The sequence below is a fragment of the Diabrotica undecimpunctata genome, chromosome 4 (assembly GCF_040954645.1).
Source record: "Diabrotica undecimpunctata isolate CICGRU chromosome 4, icDiaUnde3, whole genome shotgun sequence".
Taxonomy (NCBI): Eukaryota; Metazoa; Arthropoda; class Insecta; order Coleoptera; family Chrysomelidae; genus Diabrotica; species Diabrotica undecimpunctata.
Window position 1 is genome coordinate 29,020,960 of NC_092806.1, and position 25,095 is coordinate 29,046,054.

General features: G+C 33.6%; 1 protein-coding gene across 6 annotated transcripts in view; it reads left to right on the plus strand.

Moving 5' to 3' along the window:
- The window catches only part of trio (trio Rho guanine nucleotide exchange factor), a 668,772-nt gene that overhangs the window by 240,588 nt on the left and 403,089 nt on the right, over positions 1 to 25,095 (plus strand). For all 6 annotated transcript variants that reach the window (XM_072529242.1, XM_072529243.1, XM_072529237.1 and 3 more), the window contains 3 exons: positions 2,221 to 2,481; positions 4,023 to 4,264; positions 8,417 to 8,516. In XM_072529242.1, the coding sequence (XP_072385343.1) occupies positions 2,221 to 2,481; positions 4,023 to 4,264; positions 8,417 to 8,516 (603 nt within the window). The remainder of the gene's footprint in view (positions 1 to 2,220; positions 2,482 to 4,022; positions 4,265 to 8,416; positions 8,517 to 25,095) is intronic.

Consider the following 25,095-nt stretch of genomic DNA (forward strand, 5'->3'; position numbering starts at 1 on the left):
TGTCCTGGGTCATTGGTTTGTTTTTTTTTTGTTCCACATATCTAGCAACTTTTCTTCTGACATCAGGTAAAGCTATACCAAGGATAACGTAAAGCCAAGTGATAGTCGTGGTCTCAGACATCCAATAATTATTCTAGAAGATTCATTGATACCAACATATACATGTCTAGTATGTGCAGATACGTTTCATACTGATGCATCATATTCTGTAACCGAAACACAGAGTGCAAGAGTTCTAAGGGTGGAATTATGTATGCCTATTTTTTGGTTTACAGTTTTGCAGATAATATTATATAACATATAATAGTGTAACAGAGTAGACATATGAGAAGCAGAAACTTAAGCCAAAAAACAAAAGTAACCATATACAAAACCCTTATTATATGGGTCGGAGACATGGACCATTTCCAAGCAGGAGATGAAAATCTCCTGCTTATATTTGGACGAAAGATCCTGAGAAGAATATTCGGTGGCATCTGTGAAAATGGTGTTTGGAGAAGGAGGTACAACTACGAGATATATCACAAATCTAAACATATGTTTGATGGTAAAGACGTAGGATCCTTTATAAAAATAGGAAGACTAAGATGGGCAGGACATCTGGCAAGATCACAGCAGAACAACCCTCCTAGAAGAATCCTTACGTCACAACATGTGGGAAGTAGAAGTAGGGGTAGGCCAAAACTCAGATGGAGGGATGGTGTAGATGAGGATGCTAGACAAATAGGTGCAGCCAACTGGCAACAGTTGGCAATGGATAAACCTGGCTGGCGTAATAGACTTGGGAAGGTCGAGGCTCTTTTATAGGGCTGTAGCACCAATGATGATGATGATTATATAACAACGTTTGGCTCAGAGTAATTCCAAGGTATTTAGTAGAAGCTTAGTGTTCAACATAACACCATTGATATTCAGGTTTTTGGATGCTTCTCTGTTACGAAGGTGAAAAGAGCACATTTGTATTGTTCCCGGATTTGACTTTAGGTAGTTTGGCTGGCAGTAGGTTGTCATTGTTTTTAAGGCTTCAGCTAACGTCGTCTACACTTCGGCAACAGCTTTTTACTCGACAGTAGCTGTGTCGTCTCCAAAGATGAATATCCTTAGTATCTATGGATTGATCGTTGATGTAACTATTACACAATATAGGTGCAGTTGCACTGCCATCAGCAAATCCATTATTTTGTGGTCTTCATCTTTCTATTGAAATAGACCAAATATCCTTAGTTTAGTTAGTTTACTATCTCCTGTGGTATCTTACAGTGTTTGAAACAGTTGTTTGTGGTTTATGTGGTTTACAGTATCGTAAGTGATGGTAAGATCTACAAATACTATACCGGAAACCCTGATGTCTCTCATTCCGATTTTCGATGTGTTGGGTGAAATTCAGTATATATGATATACATGATGTTGCCGCTCTAAAATCACTTTGTCTTTTGAATAGTTTTCGTCTACTCTCGATGGATCATTTCGTTGGAATCATTGTCAGGTTTATCCAAAGAGTTTGGCTTGTATCCATATTTTGGGTATTTGCATAGTTTTGACACAGAACATGGAATGTATCATATTCAAAAAATATTTGACAAACTACTTATGAAGGAACACATCAATAATCATAATTATCATAATTTTTGGTCATAATTATCACATAATTAACACTCTTTGGTAAAGCGCTAAATATATTATGGAAGATATTATTATCTTTGTTTTTGGCAATCGAGACATCTTCTGTATCTGTATGTTAGTTTGTTTTTTCCTATAACGATTATTTTTTTGTTCTTACATTTTTGAATATTTTTGAATACTTAAATATTTGCTTGCGTGGACCGTGTCTTCTTCTCATGGTGTCTATCTTCAGACCTTGGCTATTATTATGTCAACAATAACATGGAACATTTATATTATCTTGAAACATTGAAACAGATCTTTTACCCGAAGACCCGTCCATTGTTTTATGTTCCATAACCAAGATAGTTTCTTACACCCAATACATTGTCTTCCTGCTACATTTTCCCGAATAATAAGTCGCAGTAATTGGTAATTGTTGGTAATATTTTCGACTCCTTTACAGAACTGTATTTACTACCCTTATGGGATATTCTGGTACTCTATTTTTTAAGGTCTTAAAAATGATATTTCCATCTATTTTGTAGTAACACTTTTCCAACCTTTATTTACTGCTTGCTACATATTGATTTATTTATGTAAATACTGTTATTTTAGGATGGTCTAGAAGTAATGCTCAATGTTCCGAAGAAGGCGAATGACGCGATGCACTTGTCTCTCCTCGAAGGCTGTGATATATCCGCAGATAAGTTAGGCGAAGTTGTTCTCCAAGACGCCTTTAGTGTCTGGGATCCCAAACAACTCATTCGAAAAGGAAGGGATCGACATATTTTTCTTTTCGAAATGTATCTCTTATTTACCAAAGAAGTTAAGGATTCGGCTGGAAAAGTCAAATACATCTACAAAAATAAGCTAATGGTAAGTAGAAGTTATCCACAGTAGTTCCGATTTATACCGCTTAAAAAGGAGAATGTCTGTACAGAGTCGGCAATATGTTAACGTGTGTAAGATAGTTAATAGTACGAAATAAGAGAGATCTTCATCAAAAACAGTATAAATAGCTTCACTATTGAGAATTATTTATTTTTTAATTAATTTAATTTTTATTAAAATAATTATATCGATATACAAGCAACTGCAGTATGATAATGAATTATAGTAAGAATTTAGATCGTAATAAAATAAGATGAAGGAAAGTATCTACCGGATTGTATATAATTAACACATTAAACCCGACAAAAACGGATATTCTCAAATTATTAGTTTGTAAAGTTTATTTCATGTAATCGAATTTTACAATAAAGTCGTCCCAGGAACGCAACTCAGCTATATTGGCAATATCATTTTAAAATCTTTTACTTTAAAATGTTTAATATATGTCTGAATTGTCAATATAAATGAGTCAAATAAAATTAAATTATCAGAAGAATTTTTCACCAAGTAACAAAAAACAAAATTTGTTTAATTTATTAATATTTGTATTTAGAGAACGATTTCCGAAGTGGAAATATATAAGATGTATATATGAAAATTACTAAGTTCTCGGGAAGAACCGCGTTGAGAATTTAATTCTCGACGTTTCGGCACCCATTTTGGAGCCATTATCAAGGGAGATACGGTTCCGTCGAGTTCGGGATCTCAATCTGCCTATTCTCCTCACTCGTGACGTACCAGTATCGTATTCTGTATAATTACAAGAACTGTCAAATGGCACTGAGGTCGCAATCTGCCTACTCCTCAGTCCTCAGTATATAAAAGCAGTCACACAGGGTAAGACCGGTCGTCACTCAACACTGAGGAGTAGGCAGATTGAGATCTCAGTGCAGTTTGGCGGCATATACATATACACATAAGAGATATGCATGCAACAAATAGGTGCTCAAGAAAGTTTAAGATTTGCGACTAGAAAGATGGTAGCGTAAAATGCTAGGAAGCATTTTTGGAGTGAGGAAGGATAGAGAAGAAGAACCACCATAAGGTATATTAGCAGTACAAGGAACCTAACATTATGACATGTAGGGAATACCGAGGGAAAGATGGATAAAAAAGGTTGAGAGTATCTTAAAGTGAGTAGGTGACTTGGACTGAAGAAGTATCGTCAAGAACTTTGGTAAAAAATAGTATAAAGCATATACCATATAGCAAATGTAACTTTTTACGTTAGGTATACAAGGCCTGTTGTACACGGTAAATAAATTCATTAGAAATATACAGGGTGTCTCAAAATTGACGCCGGTTTTTTCTAAATATGAATCAGTGGACTATAGCCAATTAAATCGTAAGAATAAAAATTTTGTGTTTTGTTCTTGGTTACCAAGTTATTGATGTAAAATAAAGATCTAAAATTCAATATTAAACCATAATTTAATGTGCCATATTCTCCTTAGAAAAATATAAATAGTTATATCAGTCAATTAGTTTCTTATTCTTAACTAATATTAACTTTAACGATGTTTCAGACCTCAGAATTGGGCGTTACTGAACATATGGAAGGCGACGAATGTAAATTTGCTGTATGGACCGGCCGTGCTCCAATTTCCGATTATCGCATTGTACTTAGAGCTTCTTCGCTCGAGACCAAACAATTGTGGGTGAAGAAGTTGAGAGAAGTAATACAAGAGACTTACTTTAGTGGAGCCTTGCCATTGTCACTGCCAAAGAGTCCTGCTAAGCTGAAACCACATAGCCAAAGATCCAGTCGGTAGGTCAAATTGTAAAAACTCATCAACAATATTTATCATTGTTTTTTCTTTGTTTTCCTTTTATTAGGATATAGTATAATTGTACTAACATCATAATATATGTCAGTTAGCCATACAATATCAAAACAAATCGAGGTAATTTAAAATACCTTATTGAGAATTGTTCCAAACTTTTTTCACATCTGTCAAAAGTCTCCAATCTCTAAAAGGAGAGTTAAATCTCCCATTAGAGATAATGTACCTTAATATGTCTTACGCAAGAAGAATTCTTTCAAATACAAATAATCTTGTCACACATAACACTGAAACTAATCGTTTTATCGAATTCCCTTTCCCATATTTTCGTTTCCGTCACATGCATTGGTTGTTTAACTATTTAAAACTATCACCTTTCACGATTCTTATTCCGCTGCCCCAGTGGGATAAGACAAGGTGAATCGTTGAGCCCCATGCTCTTTAATTTGATGATGGATGAAATCATCAAAAGCGTTAACAAAGAAAGAGAATACAGAATGGGAGACAAAAAAATGAAAATACTCTGTGACGCAGACAACGCAATACTGATAGCCCAAGACGAAGATAATCTGCAAAGACTGGTCCACAGATTTAACATAACAGTAAAAGAATTTAATATGACAATCTCATCTCAGAAAACTAAAACCATAGTAGTCAGCAAAGAACCAACCAGATATAAAATAGAAATTGATGGCATCAGTATTGAACAAATAATGGAAATAAAATACCTGCGAATTACACTGTCTAGCTATGGAGACCTGGACAAAGAAGAGATAGATAGAGTACAAAAAGCAAATAGACTGGCAGGATGCCTTAATAACACTATATGGCGAAATATTACATTAACACTGAGATGAAGTCAAGAATTTATAAAGCCAGTGTAAGGCCAATAATGACATATGTCTCAGAAACAAGACATGGAGACCCGTGTCGTTAAAATAGCAAGAGATAAGTCACCAATTGACAAAAGAAGTATCGGACAAGCGCGCAAAAGATGGAGTGACAACCTTCCATAGAAGTATTAATTAATGAACAAGCAGAATTGCTTAAAAAAGAGGAAGAAGACTTTTCACCGTCCAAAGCTATCATCTTGTTTGTATAAATAAGACGATAACTTTTTTATCGTCTTTTTTGGTAGTAGTAGCTACATTTTTAAATAAATATTCCAGATACCTTCTGTTTTTTCCTATCAAGTTTTAAACCCTCTTCTTCAATAGCTGGTCTTCACCGTTCTTTTTCCTCTAAATTCCTTTTAGTGTTTCCCAATAGCGCTTCATAATCAGAATACATTAAACCCCAGGGAATCTTACCAAGTAGTTTCTATGCTATATGATACAACACTGATGAGACTCAGTAAGGACTAACCACCGAGCCCTGAAACAATCCCACTTTCACATAAAATTTATCAGTCTCCCTCACACTTCTCCTAACACTCCCTCATAATATATCTCACACAATTGTCACATACTCACCGAAACTCCTCTATTATTTAGCCTACATCACCGAACCTCTTGAGGAACCCTATCGTTTATTTTCACAAGATCAATGAATACCATATGAGAGTATTTTTCTTTATTCATATATTTTTTTATAGCTAGCTTGTATTGAACATTACATCTGTTGTTGATCTGCCTTGCAAAAATTCAAACTGATTTTTGGATATTTCGATTTTTTCAGGTATCCGTCTATCAACTACTCTCTTCTATACTTCCATATTTTCATGGTATGACTAAATAAATAGTTTTATGGTCCTGTAGTTTGTGCACTGTGGTATATCTCCTTTGTTTTTGTACACAGGTACTAATATAATGCTTTTTCATTCGTATGGCATTTGGCCCACTTCCATAAGTCTATTAAACAAGCCTGTTACTTATTCCTGTCTCTCCTAAAGCTGTGTACACAGTGATGTCATCTGTTCCAACTGTTTTACCTTTTTTATTGTTTGAAGTGCTTGAGTAACTCCTCAATCTTTTCGTATCTGATTTTTTAAGTTAATATTTTCTTGTATGCTTGTGGTCTAGCTTTTGCTACTGCTAATTTTGTTCTTTTTAGCGATCGTATAGTTTTGAAGATTTGTCCGACCTATTTTCCTGTTACTCTTTTGTATCCTCTTTTCTCTTCTCCTTTATTGTTTCTTGAACTCTATTTGACCACCACTAGTTTTCTTTATTCTCGCACTTCTTTCTTTAGGGTTTTCCAAATGTTTTAATAACGGTATCTTTAATAATAATGTTAAATATTATATCTACAGATCTACATCTGTAATAATAATATTTCTCTAAATTATATTAGGATCTCTTGCATGTTCCACCTCATTTTTTGTAACATTTTATGTTAACATACACAATTTTTTGCCAATTTGTCAATGTCACAGTGCAAGCAACTTATGTTGTTGGCTCAAAGTCTCACTAACTCTTATCTTGTAGTCCTTAAATTCACGTCTATTTTCCTGTTATAAAATGAGAATCATGGCGGATGGCTGGTCGATAATAGCTGAAGTATAACGGTTGTCTTACGTTGGAGTGTCTTGCATACAATCTGACAGACGAAAACAATAAGACTCGACAGCCACCATATTGGATTGCCCACGTATTGACACATAGTAGCCGCTACGTTCGATTGGCCACGTATTAACAACTGACAACTCCTATCTTGGACTGATCACGTGTTAACAGTCGATATGTTAGATTGGCCAAGTGATTTCAATGGGCGTGGCTTAAGGAAGGCGGGCGTAGCTTACAAATCATGTGCTCATGTGCCACGGCTGGCGGCAATCATCAAAGGATGCCGAAAAATTTTAAAAATTCAGTTTTCGCACGGTCGACAAATTTTCTTATGCTCAACCGCCCCAAACTCTACGGCTATCTTACTGAGAATGACTGTACAGTTTTTATGTGATTTCCTAATTTATCATAGAAAGCTTTCCTTTTATTCTCACTAGTCTAGTATAAATGTCACTATCATTATTCTATCACTCGTTCTTCCAACTTCTACTCACTCTCATTCATTTCTCTATCGGCAATTGTATTAACTCCATTCCTAGTGTTACTTTTCCTTCATCTCAATATTTGTATCCTCCACCTAGTTAACTAGCCCTTTGTTCCTACAATTTCGTCTCTTGAATGCAAGCAAATTTTACGCTCATTCTTTTAAGCGCATCTACCGACTGCATACTCTTTCCTGAAAGCCTTTCAAGATTGCAAGAGTTATCCCGATTTTTCTGACCTGTAACATTTTCATGTTTATCCTTGGATAATGGATCGCATAGAGGTATGAAAAATAAAAAAAAACGCAATGTAACGACAAATAACGCGACCACACACTACGTGGAGTAGCCAAGGCACTCCCATGCGTGTTTCTTAATAAAATAAACTAAAATAAAATAAAATATCGAATCGAATTAAATTGAATTAGAAACCATCGCCCCGTGCGCAAACGATAAGAATGCTATGTTTTCCCCCTTCGGTCACTACCGGAGTGCCACATCCCGATTTTATTTCTTATATTTTGGTGAAATTCCATTCCAGTGATAAGTGTAGTGAGATATCCCATATCACAGTGTTTTCGGACGGTTATCAGAAATTACTATTTAATCTTAGCATTAAAGATAAGTTAGTGTTTAATCTGTTTTTCATTCCAGCCCCTGGGCTGGTGGTCCTTCCGCCTTTAATTCTTTAAACGAGCCTGTTTCCATTCCATATTTATTATATAATCCAAATCTCTTTATTTGTTACTGCTTTTTTTCTTACACCCTCATATTATAATAGTTACCATAATTTGTAGTACATGTATAAACCATTCGATCTGATGATAATCACAGGGGACGTTTCAGTCTCAGTTGCATTGTTACTACTTAGTTTGTAATATATTTCGATTTGACGTGAACATTATGACTATGAGAAATGATCACATCCGTGCTTAATTTTCAATTAAACTGGAGCTTATATTAAATACAAGTTTAATAAGCTACTGACACATATTGTGCCATGTTTCCTTCGAATTAATCACAACTGTTCAGGATGAAATTAACAAACCGGTTCCTTCTCATTTATTTTATTACACAATAGCTTTTAGTAATTATAACGTTTAAGACATTTCAGTGGCTTAAAGAAAATTATTAATATGTTCTTTTTTAGGGATATGGAGGAATGCAACTCTCTAGACGAAAGTGTCGAGAATTTAGATCGTAATTCCTTGACATCTTTTGGCTCGGGAAACACCACCGACTCCGACAAGGTAAGTTGCATGTAAACATTTTGCAACTTCTTTATCTATAGCTTATTTACTGTATATAAAACCTATTTTATGTAGAAATAAAATAATTTGTTACGATATTTATTAATAAATTTTATTTTTATAATATTCTGTCTGTACCTTTACAATACATCTAAATATCTACACTGTTTGTTATAAGGATCCTTATAATCGAACACTAACTGAAACTTTAACTAAAAATGAACTGAAAATAGAACTGAGGAGACCTTCTTGATGTATAATCATTATTGTATAAAATAAATAAATTCAAACGACATTTTTTGAAAATTTCTTCTGTTTAATTGTGTGTGACATGTTCCACTACACTGTGGCTCTTCCAGGTGGTAAAGTAAGTTGATCCAATTCGTCCTATATTGTCTGAAGAGCCGCGGGCAAGATATTTGGGCGGGGTAGCTAAATTTAAATTCGTGGGGGACGGGGCTGGAAGCTGGCCGAGTTATACGAAAATCCCGACGTCGTCTGGTTGGAGGTCTTCAAAACATTTGTTAACGATACTAGCATGGCGGGAAAAGCGCGTTGTCGTCCATAAAAATAAAATTAGGCCCTATAAATAGTTATAACAAACTCTGTAACAATACTTAGCAATAATCTTCTGAATTTGCTAAAGACGTACATCTTTGGCAAGTGCAGATAAACTTTTAAGAAAATTTGAAGAGAGATTTCAAAGGCTTCAAGTTTTCTTAGAAGTATATCTGTTAAAGGTTGGACATTACATGTATACACTTCTAAGAAAACTTGAGTCTTTGAAATCTGAGTGTATCGGAGAATAAGTTGGGTAGACAGAGTTCGTAACGAAGTTGTTTTGCGGCAGATGGAAAAAGTTACGGAAGTGGTCAGAACAGTCAAAAATCGCAAACTGATATATCAAATCTCATACTTCACGTAATAATACAAGGCAAGATAAATGGAAGAAGAGAGAAGTCGAAGACGAACGTCATGGTTTGGTTTGGTCATGAGAGAATGGTTTTAACAGATTCTCTGCATCCCATTTCCGAGCTGCAGTAAACAAAATCAGTATACAAAATTTGATAGCCAACGCACGAAAATCTAGCAGGACACAAACAGAAGAAAAACTGCATCTTCGTCTTGTACTTATTTTTTTCTCATCTGCGCAGTACGTGGTTCTTTACTATTTTGGGCACATTTGGGTACATTCGGTACACGGTACACTTAGCGTGCATTTTTTGTTATATTGTTACACATATCCTCAAAATATGTCGGAGTTATCAGCCATTTTACATTTTTATTTTGTTATTAACAACTGTAAAGGTAGGACGTATTTTGGAGTGCTATTTTGTGCTACCGAAAAAAATGGATCAAAGAATCTGTACAAACTGACTGTATAATTTGGCAAGTTTAGAAGCTATTTTCTTGTGGCATTTTAAATTAATTACTATTTAAATGGGAATAAGCCACAATTAAAGGTTAAAATACGTTTATTGACGTTTCAATTTCCACTTCGGAAATCGTTGTCAAAATACAAACATTAGTATTATATTATTAATGTATGTATTTTGAGAACGATTTCCGAAGTGGAAATTGAAACGTCAATAAACGTATTTTAACCTTTAATTGTGGCTTATTCCCATTTAAATAGTAATTGGCAAGTTTAATTTGAGCAAAAAAAAAATTAAATAAGCTCTTCAAAGAAGGCCGGTAAGGTGTTCATGTCAACAATCGATGAGAACGTTGAAAAATTGAAAAAAATGATATACAGAATCACTACTAGAGAAGTTGTTGAGGATGTCAGATATCAGTGGCTCGTGCCATGTAATTTTGTGGAACAAGTCATATTGTACCAGGATAATGCGCCATCTCACACTTTATTTTTTGTTCGTAGTTTTTGTCCAAAGCTATAACTCTCATTATGCCTCAGTCACCATATTCAGTGTACTTGACCCCATGTTACTTTTTCCTGTTACCAAAACTGAAAAAATTCATAAAAGGACGAAGGTTTGCCGCTATTGAAGAGATAAAAACATCATCGCTAGAATAACTCCAGACTATAATAAAAAGTGCATATCACAAGTACTTTAAGGATTGGAAAAAGAGCTTTTACAAGTGTATTATATTTGAGGAGTATATGTTGAAGGGCAGAAAATAAATATTAACGAATAACTAATTTCTTTTCGAGAAAAAAAAAGTCACCGGTTTTTTAACAAACTTACTACATTTATACAACATAGTATACATATATAATTCTAAGTTATATAGAAACGTAAGTCTTTTAGAGTAGCTTAGAAATGTTGTATTTAAACCGGTATGCTGATAGGTCTTAAAAGAGAGTTTTAGGACAGCTTTTTTAACACTTACTAAGTAATCTGTGAGAAAAATCGGAGTATCCCAGTGAGTGGACCAGCTGAGGTTTATTTTCGTTGATCATTTTATATCATTGTCCTAAAAACAAATCACATTTACGCAGGAACCTCTTAAACCAACTATATTCGATCTAAACATGTCAGGTAAGTCTACATTGATATTAATGACCTTTAATGTTCTTTCAATAGGAATTGTTGAGTGAAAAGTAAATAATTATGACCCGTTCTTGCTTAACAAGGATGTTTAAATTCTAAAATGCAATTATGAATGACGTTAACCTTTCCTCACAAGATTATCTGCAAAAACTAGCAGAAATAGAATATAACCTTAACAAAATGCTAGTCAGTTTTGACATCACCAGCCTATTCACTAATGTGCTTCTGGAAAAAAGCTTAAAAATAATAAAAAGTAAAGTAGAGCAGGAATATACTTGACAGCTAAAACAAAACTGAATGTATCAGCCATAATGGAGCTATTAACATTATGTACTGACAACTCCTATTTTCATTTAGATAACGATTTTTATGAAAAAGATTTTTCGATTAGCCATGGGCTCTTCATTATATCCATTATTAGCAAATGTATTCATGGAAGAATTTGAGAAAAATGTTGTGTACAATTATGACCAAAAACCCATAGTACTGTAAAGCTTTATAGATTATGTGTACTCCATTTCGCTTCATGTACCAGAAGTACTAAACAAAAATTGTTGAAATCGAAAAGAACAACTTACTACAATTTTTAGATGTGTTAATTACAATGGATGATACATGATATGCAACTAATGTTTACAGAAAACTAACCCACACCATTATCATCATTCTCTTTGCCTTTATCCCTATGCGGGCTCGGCTTCCCTAATTACATTTTTTCATAAGTTTCTATCTTGGGTCATATCAATATTTATACCCTTTACCGACATGACCTGAATAAGCGTCTTCCTCTAGGTCTTTTTTGGTCTTCCTCTCCTACTACTTCCAGGAACCCGCAGATCAGCTATTCTTCGTATTGGGTGATCTACGTTGAACATTTCCAAACCATCTAAACCTATGCTCTCTCATCTTGGCAACAATTGGTGCCGTCCGTATACATCCCCTAATATACTCATTCCTAATTTTACCCTTCTCATTTCTGCCACATGTATTCTTTGTTCGTCTTTCTTTTTAACTGCCCAGCATTCAGTTCCGTACATTACAGCTGGTCTTACGACTGTTTTATAGAATTTTCCCATCAGCTTCATTGGAATTTTTCTGTCACACAACGCACCACTCGCTTCCTTCCACTTCATCCATCCAACCCTAATTCTACTGCATATAGGTCCATATATTCCCCCATTACTCTGTAATATCGATCCTAGGTACTTAAAACGATTACTTTTCACAATCATTTCACCATCTAAATATATTATTCTATTTCTACGAACTCCATCCTTAAATTAACATTCCAAATACTCTGTTTTTGTCCTATTAAGTTTCAAACCTTTTTCCTCAAGAGCTTGTCTCCACTGTTCCAGTTTTTGTTCTATGTCCCTTTTACTATTTCCTACTAACACTAAATCATCAGCATACATTAAGCACCACGGAATATTATCCTGTAGTGTCGCTGTTATTTGATCCAGAACCAATGAGAATAAATAAGGACTAAGCACCGAGCCTTGGTGCAATCCCACTTTCACATGAAATTTATCCGTCTCTCCCACACCTGTCCTAACACTAGTTGTTACTCCCTCATACATGTTACTCCTTTCTTATTGAGTACCCACCACATAATCTCCCGAAAAACTCTTATCATATGCTTTCTCAAGATCAATGAATACCATACGAGCGTTTGTTTCTTTATTCCTGTATTTGTTTGTCGAACTGCCTTGCATAAAGCCAAACTGATTATCGGATATTTCGGTTTCTTCACGTATCCGTCTATCAATTACTCTCTCCCATATTTTCTTGGTGTGACTAAGTAGTTTTATGGCCTGTAGTTTGTACATTGTTGTACATCTCCCTTGTTTTTTTAGACAGTTACTAAGACACTGCTTCTCCATTCGTCTGGTATTTGTTCAACTTCCATAATTATATTAAATAGACCTGTTAACCAATTTTTCCCTGTCTCTTCGAATTTTTTCCACATTTCCCCAAGAATATCATCTGGTCCAACTGCATTTCCGTTCTTTATTTTTTGATTTGTTTGACCACTTCTTCGTTTGTTATTTTGGTTACCTGTTAATAACCTGTCAAAGTACTTTTTCCATCTCTTTTTGACATCCTTTTTGTGAATTAGTATTTTACTATTTTCATCTCGGATACGTCTAATCTGATTAAAATCTTTTGCTTTCTTTGCTCTTTTTTTGGATATTTTATAAATCTTAGCTTCTCCTTCCCTGGTATCAAGTTGATCGTATAGATTATTATACGTTTCTGCTTTAGCTTCTGCTACTGCCACTTTTGCTTCCTTTTTGGCGACCGTATAGTTTTGAAGATCTGTCTCCGACCTATTTTGTTTCTTGAACTTTGGCAGACCACTACGAGGTCTCCTTATTCTCAAACTTCTTTTCTGAATTTTTTCCAAGTATTTCAATAGCAGTATCTCTAATGATACTGGCCATCTTCCTCCAAATTTTATTAAAACTTCCTTTCATATTCCGACACATTTTTTCTACTATTTTTGCCCTGAATAGACCTTCTTTATCATCTTTTAACATCCACCACCACTTGATTTTTTGTACTATTACTGCCTCACTATTACCTTACAGTCCTTACATTCATGTATATCTTCTTTTCTTGTCATGAAATAATCTATTTGGGATTGATTTTCTCCACTTTTGTATGTAAGAAGTTAAGTTTCTCTCTTTTAGAAGAAATGTGTTAATAATGGCCGTATCTAATGCTGTTGCTAATTCAAGCATGTCATCTCCACCTTCATTTCTAGTTCCAAATCCTAGTCCTCCATGTATTGATTCATATCCTGACTTGGATTGGCCCATATGTGCATTAAAATCACCTCCTATTATAATTTTCTCCTCTAATGGAATATCACTCAATATGTCTCCTAATTGATCATAGAAAGCTTTTCTTTCATTCCCACCCAGCCCTGTTTAAGGAGCCTACACAAGCAACGTTCAATACTTCTTTATTTAGTACAAATTTCACTGACATTATTTTATCACTCGTTCTTACAACTTCTACTACATTATCTTTCATTTCACTATCAGCAATTATATCAACTCCATTTCTAGTGTTACTTTTCCCACCGAAATGTGATCAGTGTAATGTTCGATTAACAGTAGAACACTTTTGAATAAATTCTGTAAAATATGATCAAGAAAGACATCGTTACAATATCTCAAACTCTCTAGCTGAAGCTCTAGAATAAAAGAATTCCTATGATAATATAGTTAAATATCGTAAGATCTATAACCGTTTTCTATAATCTGTATTTATTTACATTTTGTTCCGTCGCTAATAATCTTTTGGTGGATGCCACTTTTTTTCTAATAAAAAAATTAAGTTCTTTAACTTTTTTCATTAATTACAAAAACGTCTATAAATGTCCGAGTCAAAAACTGTATAGAAAAATGTTTGTGATGTGGCACCGACGACGTCTATATCCTTTTATTTTTTCTGTTCTGTCATTGCTGTTCCACAATATGTCAGTAATTCGTTTGGTATCCCGTTTTTACTTGCTGTCAATCTTTTCTTCAGGTTTTTTAAGTATTTTCCGAACTTCCAGTTTTTTTAAGTTTTTTCTAAGAATAAATTAAAATAGGAGTTATATTTGTTGTTTATAGAGAAAAGAATATTAGAAAAATGTTATAATCGTTACGGTTTCTAGTATTTACGTGTGGTTTGTGATCTACCTTTTGAGTATCTAGACAACGAGCATCCTCGTCCTTAGAGGTTCTTCCTATTTAACAGTTAGATGAAACTATATCGTCGGGTTCCCATGACATATTTAAAATGTTGCAGTTTTCATAGTTTGATTTTTATTTTAATATTACTTGGCATCGATTGATAAAATCTCCGTCACCATGCTCTCTAGTAAATCATTATTGGGTGCAGTCCTTGATATTTTTGACATTCTCCGATACAATCACGTCTAAAATGGATTATGGAATATACATTGTATTTTAGCAGCAAATTTTTAATTGATTAAAAAGATTGTTGCTGTGGACAATTTTTATACTTAGTGCTCTACCTGCTAGTTCTGTACGTGCTTTAATTTTCATGTAATTTTACATAATTACTGTTCGACTACGTTGCCAGATACTTTTAGGAAATTGTATGCATATTTTTTATTACAAGTTGTGAATCCACTTGAACTTCGAAACACCAAAAATTTAATTTTCTTTCAAGTTCATTATAAATTTATAATCCTGCCAGATTTTCTTCAATAGTTCAGTGATTCTTTGTAGGTGTTTATAAATCAGAACGAGAAAAGTAAAACATAAATCATCGACGAAATCTTCCTCACGAAACCCCATTCCCAAAGCTCTTCCCCCAAAGTACCCTTCCTCCTTGTAATTTCCGCACTTTGACAAAGTTTCAGTGAAAAGTTTTCACTGAGATTATTGGAAATTAACGAAGGTTAGCACGGATTTATTTACAATGTATCGGCATCAGAGTAAGGGAGGTATACTACATTTTCCTCGAGGAATGTACTGAGCATTTTAAAACTAAGAAGTGAAAGCGGGTCGTTGAATGAGGATATTTATAGATTTTATTGTAATTAACATCCACCAGAGTGAAAATGAAAGTATTGTACTATAAATAGGATTACGTAATTGGTGCAAAAATGTTCAAAGTTTAGGATGCTATAACTGTAAACGTAAAAAGTGCTTTTTATATTCACAATTGCTTTGTTAGATTCTTTAATAGAGCTTTTCTTGGAAATATCATCATTTAACTATCCGTGTCTTTGCTACAGGATCTAGGCCTAGTAGAAACGTTTCTAAATTTGTGTATCTTGTGCAGTTGATAACCAGTTTCTTATTCTTCTCTTTAGATGATCTATTAGTTAGATCTTTAAAGTTAGTAACTATTATTACACGAAGATAATACTATACCTACAAAGCCAAGGGAACTTTACTTTACTTACCAGATTTAGATGTACACCATTCAGTTTTAGAAGAGTTAATCCCTCTATCCTTCTGGTAAATTTTAAGATTTTGAGCTTCTGAGGGCTTGTGTTATGCCCTACTTTTGAAGTAATTTAGTAACACTGCTGTCAGAGCCTGTTACATTATATCTTTGAATTTGCATTTAAAGTTTACCCACAACGAAGAGATGTGGGCGTGGTTCTTTGGATCATCCCTACTAGCTTATAAACAAAATAAATTGAAAAGAAGAAAAATTAGAAGATGATAGCGTCTAGAGCTAAACCAGAAATATTGGATAAACAATACAACTGAAAATCATAAATAATTTGCCAAAAAGGCGCCACTTGAGGCATGGACTCTTAAACAGAGGAATGTTAAAAATCTTGAAAGCTTTGATATGTGGTGCTACCGCCGTATACTAAAAATAAGTTGGGTGGATAAAATTACAAATGAAGAGGTAATACGCAGAATAAATAACACCGTAAAGCAAAGTACTGAATACATAGCATTTTAACATTCTAGTTCGTAGCTGAATACTAATATCACGATTACAAAATAATTTCTTCATTTTTATAAAGGTAGACCTGGCAATTTCAATACGTCTTTTTATCTCGTGATTTTGGTCACCTGTTTCATTGATGAGGGTTCCCAAGTATTTGTATTCGCTTACTTTTTCAGTTGGGTACCGTTTATTGCGATACTAGGTTCATGTATTGGATTCTTACTGAATGTCATATATTTGTTTTTTTTGACGTTCATCCTTATGCCATAGTTATTACATATCTCATTCATACTTTCAACTAGATGTTGTAGATCTTCTGCTGTTCTTGCCATTATCACAGTATCGTCAGCATATCGAATGTTATTGATAACTTCTTCATTGACTATTATCCCTTCGTTTGCACGTGAGAGAGCTTCTTGGCATATTTGTTCGCTGTAGGTATTAAACAAGAGCGGTGACAATATACAACCCTGTCGTACTCCTCTACGTATTTCCATTTCGTCCGATGTTTAGTCTTCTATTTTTATATTAGCTTGCTGATTCCAGTACAGATTTAATATTATTTGTATGTCTCTGGTGTCGATGTTCTTACCCTTCAGGATTTTTTTGAGTTTATTGTGGCGTACTTTGTCAAAGGCCTTTTCAAAGTCTATAAAGCAGGCGTGTACCTCTTGGTTAACATCTAGACATCTCTGTGTTAGGACGTTTAAGGCAAAGAGAGCTTCTCTTGTACCTAATCCTTTTCTGAATCCCATCTGTGTATCATTAATATCGATATCTAACTTTTGATATATTCAGTTGTGGATGACTCTAAGAAATATTTTATGGAGATGACTCATCAAGGAGATTGTTCGATGATCTGAACATTGCATTGCCTTAGTTTTCTTCGGTTTGGTGACAAACGTAGACAACAACCATTCTTGAGGTATTATACCAGTACTATATATTGTATTGAATAGATAAAATTATGGTTAAGGATTTATCATTCAAAAGCTTCAACAGTTCTGTAGGAATTTCATCAGGTCCATTTGCTTTTCCATTTTTAGCGTTTCTTATTGCGTATTCTACTTCTTCTTTCAATATGTCTGGCCCAGTTGCATTGATAATCTGAGTTAAGTTGTTTCTATGTATATGGGTAACCAGATCCTATTAAATTCTGCCGAGGAATTTGCGACACAATTGGTCTCATTTAGCCTAATTAGAGCCGCTTCTTTGATTTTTCTCTTTTTACCATCCGTTTCTTTTAGGACTATATTTGAATCATTCCATTGAACCCTATGTTTATTATCCCATGCGTGTTTACATATTTGAGATCTATCAAATTCTCTATTTTTAATATAAGATTGATCTCCACTTATTCTAACATTTAATGGCCTTGATGTTTCACTTAAATAAAACTGATCGCATTCACAAGGTATTTTATAAATGCAATTCTTTGTCCTTTCTTGTTCATTGTTCGGTTTGGTTTTAGACAAAATAGATCTCAATGTGTTTGTTCTTTTGAATGTTGTTGAAATGTTGAATTTATTTCCTATCCTTTTAAGTTTTTCTGATAATCCTTTTATGTATGGTATTGTTATTTTCCTCGTATTATTCCTTGTGTATGCTGTACGATCTCCTTCTAAATTGTTCTGTTCTATTCGGTCGATTGTTGAAAATTCCTTATTTATAAATGATAAAGGATGATCATTTTTTAATAAAACATATGTTAACAAATGTTTTTCCTCCAAGAACGAATTTTCGTTAGAACAAGTAACTTTGGCTCTATCTTATAAGGATTTAATGATTCCCTTTTTAATATTAGATTTGATTTGAAATTCAAATATCTGTTGGTATGTGTTGGTTTTACCTGAGTCTCATACCCAGTATCGTTCTTAGAGATTAAAACATCCAGGAAAGGTAGTGTGTTATTATATTCCTTTTCCATGGTAAATGTTATTGTCTCTTCTTTATCGTTTATGTCATTCAGGAATGTGTCCAACAACTCTGATCCATGAGGCCATATTGAGAATACATCGTCTACATATCTCCACCATACGGTTTTAAATTTTGTTTAGAAATAATATTTGTTACAAAATCTTCCATAAATATATCGGCTAATAATGGAGTTAAACTAGAGCCCATTGCTAAACCAAAATTTTGTTTACAGAATTCATTATTTAGTTGAAAAATAAAAGCTCCATTTGAATAAATTCATTATTAGCTAAATAAAAAACATTGTTAGAAATTCCCAAACAGGGCGATTCTTAATTTTAATTTACAATTTTTTCAAATTATAATGGAACCCCCAAATTGGTATAGGGTGGCAAAAATGCAAAAATTCCAAGTTACTTACAAAATAATAAATGAATGATAAACATATTAAACACATTAAATGAAATTTAATCTTGATCCAAACCCTTAATGATAAAAATATTTTCTAGCAGCTTTTATTAGTGATCCAAGCCCTTGAACCATAAAAATATTTTTAATGTTTTACAGTATTTTTCCTTTTTTTTTTGACGTTAAAAACTCTCAAAAATATTAAAGTGCAAATCTGTATTGTTAACGCTTTACAGACGGTACTTTTACGTAAAAATTGTTCAACAATTTATCATTTGCGAAATGCCTTTAATAACCGAAAGTAATAGGTTTGAAATATTAATGATGATTGGTATTGGCGATAAGATGCAGACTCAACAAGAAGTATGCCGATTTTTTCATGAAAGGCACCCAGATCGTGAACCTATTTCACAATCTACGGTAAGAAGGATAGAGCTAAAATACAAAAGAATTAGGCCATGTGAGGGATGCAGCAAAGCAAGGTAGACCAAAAATTAATGAAAACAAGACCTAGTTTTGGCAGCAGTAGAAAATCCACCCTGTACAGTGCGAGAATTATCTAGGGATTTTGTTGTGAAAAGTCTTCAGTATCAAACATTTTTGAAATGTAAAATACCATCCGTATAAAGTACGTCTTATCCATGAATTGGCTGAAGACGACTTTGGCCGAAGAACTGAATTCTACGAGTATATGATGAACCAACCTAACAATTTCATTGATAACGTTTTATTTTCGGACGAGGCAACGTTTCCTTTGAATGGTCATGTTAACCGGCAAAACACCCGTTATTGGCCTGATAAAAATCCACACTGGATGCAAGTGTTTCATACGCAAAGTCCACAAAAAAACGAACGTATCGACTGGTATTGTGAGAAATACAATTATTGTTCCAATTTTTTTAATGAATTCCTGATCTGATACAGCTTTTTCCTGATATTCAAATACCCACTAATATAGACCACAGAATCTGGTTTCAACAAGATGGTGCACCGCCACATTTCGCAGTAACTGTGCGCGATTTTTTAAACAGAACTTTTCCACAACAGTGGATACGAAGAAGGGGACCAGTGAAATGGCTCCCTAGATCACCTGATTTGAACCCACTAGATTTTTTTATGGAGTTATTTAAAATCTAAATTCTACACAAACAAATCTGATAATATCCGTCAACTACAAGGCAGCATTAGACAAGAAATACAGGACATAACACCCGCTATGCTACAGAATGTTAAAGACGAAAGTAATGGCTGATTCAGTCTCTGTCTCACGATCAATGGAGAACAATTTAAACGTTTACTGTAAATTTTCGTTTGTTTATTTTTTTTAGTGTATCACAGTAGTTGTATAATAGTAAAGTAGTTCTATAACAATATGTAATTTCATTTAATGTGTTTATTGTGTTTATCCTTCATTTATTATTTTGTAAGTAACTTGAAATTTTTGCATTTTTGCCACCCTGTACCAATTTGAAGCCACGTGTTATACATTTTTGGAATCAGCTCAGCAAGGAAAATCTTTCAATTGAAAAAACATGGGAGTTCCATTAAAAAAAATGTGATAACGTCATCATACGAAGATGGTTAACCCTGTATATTAGATTATAATTTGAAAAAATAATAAATTGAAATCAAAAATCGATCTCGTTTCGAGAATTTATAATAATGTTCTTTACTTAGCTAATAATGAATGTAGTCGTTGCTTTATAGCCGCACTGTATAAGTGTATAAATTTTGAAATTGATAGGTGTAAAACGCGATAAAATTTATTTTATTTATTTATAATCCAAAAAATTGTTAATAACTTTAAAAAATTCTCTAGGCTCTCCTAGTTGAATAATTTTAATTTTTCAAAGTGTGAAAGTTTGAGCCTTTCTTTATATGTAAAAATTTTTTAGACTATTTAAAGTGCATATTTTGGGCCCAGCATAATTTTGCAAATTTGCAATTTTTGCGAACTTTGGATTAAAAAATTATTATGCAAAAACATGAACATTAGGTAAACCTTCGTGCGTTGTTCATAGATTTTAAACAAGCGTATGATAAGATAAGAAGGAATAAAATGTATGAAGCACTGAGCTCCTTGGGCATACCCGCAAAATTGGTTAGGTTAGTCAGGATGACTCTGAATAGCACACGAAATCATGTAGTAGAGACAATAACAGAGATCTTAGACAAGGAGATCTGTTATTCACGGTGCTTTTTAATTTGGCATTGGAAACAACCGGATCCATCTATAACAGTGAACATTAATGTCTGGCCTTCGCTGATGATTTTACTGTAACGAAAACAAGAAACGAGTTAAGAAATGCTATAAAAATATTAGAAAAGGAGGCACAATATTTTGACCTAGAAATAAATCAGGAAAATTCAAAGTATATGATACTCGGAAATACTGAGCAAATAGAAAAGGGGCAGTTTACTTTCTTATCTAATGATTAAAGGGAATATAATTTTGAGAGAGTGGTCCATTTTAGGTATCTGGGAGTTATTATAGAAGAGAGAGGTCAGGAAGAATAGAAACTGAATGGCGGATTGACAAAAAGAAATAAAAAGATGGGAAGCCTAAGACCATTGATGAAATCCAAATATGTATCGAGAAAAACAAAGTTAAGTATATATAAAATGGTAATATAGCCCACGGTGACGTATGCTAGTGAAGTATGGATATTGAAGAAGCAAATGTGGAGAAATTGAAAAGATGGGAAAGAAAAATGCTGAGAGTTGTATATGGAGGCAAAAACACGGTGGTAGGTTGGGTGCGATTAACAAACAGGGAGCTACAAGAACTGTATAACGAACCAAGCATCAGTTGCTTCATAAAGGTACACAGAGTGGGATGGATTTGGCACGTCATAAAAATGGACAGGAAGAAGATGCCAAAGATGATCCTAAAAAAGGCTCAGTCACGAAAAGAAGGAAAGGACGGCCCAGACAAAGATGGTTTGATAGAATACAGGAAGATCTCAGAAAACAGGAAATTGTTGGATTGGAAGAAAGAGCAATAAACAGGGATGAATGGAGGAGAATAGTAAGTCAATTTAGTAGGCAAGGAGCATGATTGCTCAAGAAGCTACCCCACTTGATACAAATTTTGTAATAATAAAAATAATAATAATAAATAATAAAAATATTTATATAAATATTATATTAATTTTATTTTAGCCTTAGGCCTTTAAGGCTTGTTATGCTTTTGTAAATAAATAAATAAAAGCATCTAGTTTATCTGTTGTCTAACTACGAATAAAAAGATATTTTTTTTAAGGTCTGTCATTATATTTTATTTTATTCTTCATTTATTCATTTATTCTGTATAAGCGTGTTTGCGTATATATAATTTTTAGCATTGAGCTTTTTTCCGGGGATCGGTACTGAATTAAACCTTCGGGATTCGGTTATTTTGAGTAGAGATCAAAGCTTCTCGCACCTATATCAATTTCTTTGGGGCTCGTCTATGAGCATCCAGTGTAAAAGAATGCGCCGTTGCCGTGAAAAGTCCGGACAGGCGCTTTTTCCCACCGAGCGACCCCGGGAGCTCCTTTTCCACACACCGTCAGTACGATGCCGGGGTGGTCCCGTGCGCCACGTCCATCGCCTGCTACTCCTCCCGGAAAAACGCTTTCCCGAAATCCGCCGACACCATTTGGCCGTTGTCGAGCATGTAGCCGCGCCGCCGAAGGGAACACATCCATGGGAAAATGATGATGGTCGACAAATTGTATCCTCATCAACCGTGGCGGAAAAAAAATCCACCGGACTACTGTGATCAAGCTTTCGATTGAAAGTAACACGAATACACTGTGTTCATTTCATTTTCAAAAAATTTATCCACCCTCTTGTTTATAAAATCATTTTTTTTTTGGGAATACGTCGATTTTTGCAAAATTCCGTTGGTTTTCATATTAATATTGCTTATTCTGTTTAACATTTGAAATTTTGATATTTTAACATTTGTTATTAGGAGCTAAGTGAAAAATTCGAAAAAAAAATATCTTATTATTTTACAAATATCGCTGCTTGGCGTAAGTATTACTGTCTTATTTAAAAATACACACAAAACTAATTACAACGTAACTCAATGCCATTTTAGATGAATTGATTTAGTAAAACGACTAACATTACTTTATAACAAATCTGTATTCACTGTTCTTCAAGTCCATATTAAATTTATATGTAATCCTTATTGTTAAAATAATATATTGACGTCACTGTTTACTTTTCGAAATTATAGTTCATAGTATAGACGAGTGCTCTTTATTGTTTTAATATTTGTTTTTTATTTTATTTTTTGTCATCCTTTTACGTTAAGATTTTCGTTTTTCTTATATTTATTTGCTGCTGATTGGTAGCCGGCTGGTGTATTCTTTGCTTTGTTTTGAATTTAGTTATCATATTCTCAGAGATTCTATCTCCTACTATATCTTCAAATCGTATATATATGTACTTTGTATTTTGTCATTAACTTTTTTTAAATTAGTAAATAGAGTGTACATATTGTTCACATATCTATATTATGCCTATATATTTTTTAATTAAGAGATATTTTTCAGTTATATTGTCTAGATCTTTTGTATATAAATTTGATAAAATCCAATCGAATCATTATTTGACTGATATAAATAATCATTTTTCCACTTTAATCCCATAAGATCATTTGCACCCTTTCAGTAATAATTGTGGACCTGTTTCTCTTTGAACATTTTCTTTATTGTGTTTTAAAAATGCTGTTTTTGTTTTGAATATAAAATATTTACCCCATATTAGTCTATTTTTTTTAGTACGAGTATTCTTTAAGTTCATAAGAACTATGTATATGCTTGTTTTAACTTTCTTCATCTGTGCTCTAATATTTTACTTAAGTTAACAATTTATTAGTTTTATCTTTTAAACATCTATTATATCAAATATTGTATTATTTTTTTCGCTATGGTCATCTTGACAGTTAATTTTCATTACTATAATATATAAATTACAATTAATTATAATTATAATTCATTAATCATGATAATTTTTAATTTTATCACCCTTTTTATACATACACACACACGCACACACACACATATATATATATATATATATATATATATATATATATATATATATATATATATATATATATATAAAATGTATATTCATTTATTTGTGCATTTCCCTGTCATTCGCTTTGTAAGTTAACTAAAGGGACTATATTCAGGGGCATAAAAGGATTTTTTTGGAAGCTGTCTTTTCTATTAACCACTATACAAGCCCTCGGGACTTTGACAGATTTGCTGTACATATATAAGTTGTTCGCCAACATACTATGGGTCCTGTATTTGTCCTTGGTATGCCTAGTACTCTTTTATCATAGCCACATTGAACTTCTGGTAAGTTCCGAGGAAATTGCCTTAATCTGCTGAAGATTCATCAATAGGATACGGATCGTTGACAGTTCTTCCTCTTCTTCTTCTTCCTTTTATGTAGACATGACTCTGTCTGTTTTTCAATGTGCCTCCAGTAAGTTGTCGTTCCATCGTTTTCGTGGGCTTCCTACTTATCGTCTTCCTATTGGGGAACCGTCTCTTGAGGTCTTTATATGATCGTTCCATTCTACTCTTCTATTTCTAACCTAATTCTTGATCTTCTTGAAGTTTTTTCATCTCTGCTGTTTCTAACATCCTTTTTGTTATCTCTGTGTCAGGTCGTGTTTCTGCCCCGTATGTCATTATTGGTCCGATGATCCTGTTTTGTAAATTCTGCCTTTCTTTCTCGATATTTTTATTTCTCCATATTGTTTCATTTGGGCAGCCTGCGGCTCTGATTGGTGTATTCAGTTGATCTTCCACGTCAGTTTCGAGCTTTCCGTAGCTAGATAATGTGATACCTAGATATTTAAACTCCATCATCATTTATTAAATTTTCTGGTGGTTAAATTAAATTGGTGCAGGTTGAACAATAGAAGACTCGGGGTATCGCCCTGTCTTATCCCATTGCCAGCTTCAATAGGGTCGGTTAGTTCTTCTACTTTTATCTTTGACAGTTAATCGGGGGAAAGGACAGAGTTCGCGACAGGGGTCACCTGGTTTGCTCGTTCCCTCTATATTTTTATTTGTGGATTTCTTTTAAAACGAGTCACTCACTTCTGAGTGTTCTACTAGATCATCTTTTTTTGTACTCATTCTATTTCCACAAGTTGGGAAGAAGTACTACCAGGAAGAAACCAGCTTTTTGGGATATTGTTTGGGCAAATTCTCATTCATTTATGTTTTCTGGTCTGTTAGGCATCGTTGTTTATTAACTTCAAGGGGTACATTTTTTCACTAGTTTAGTTA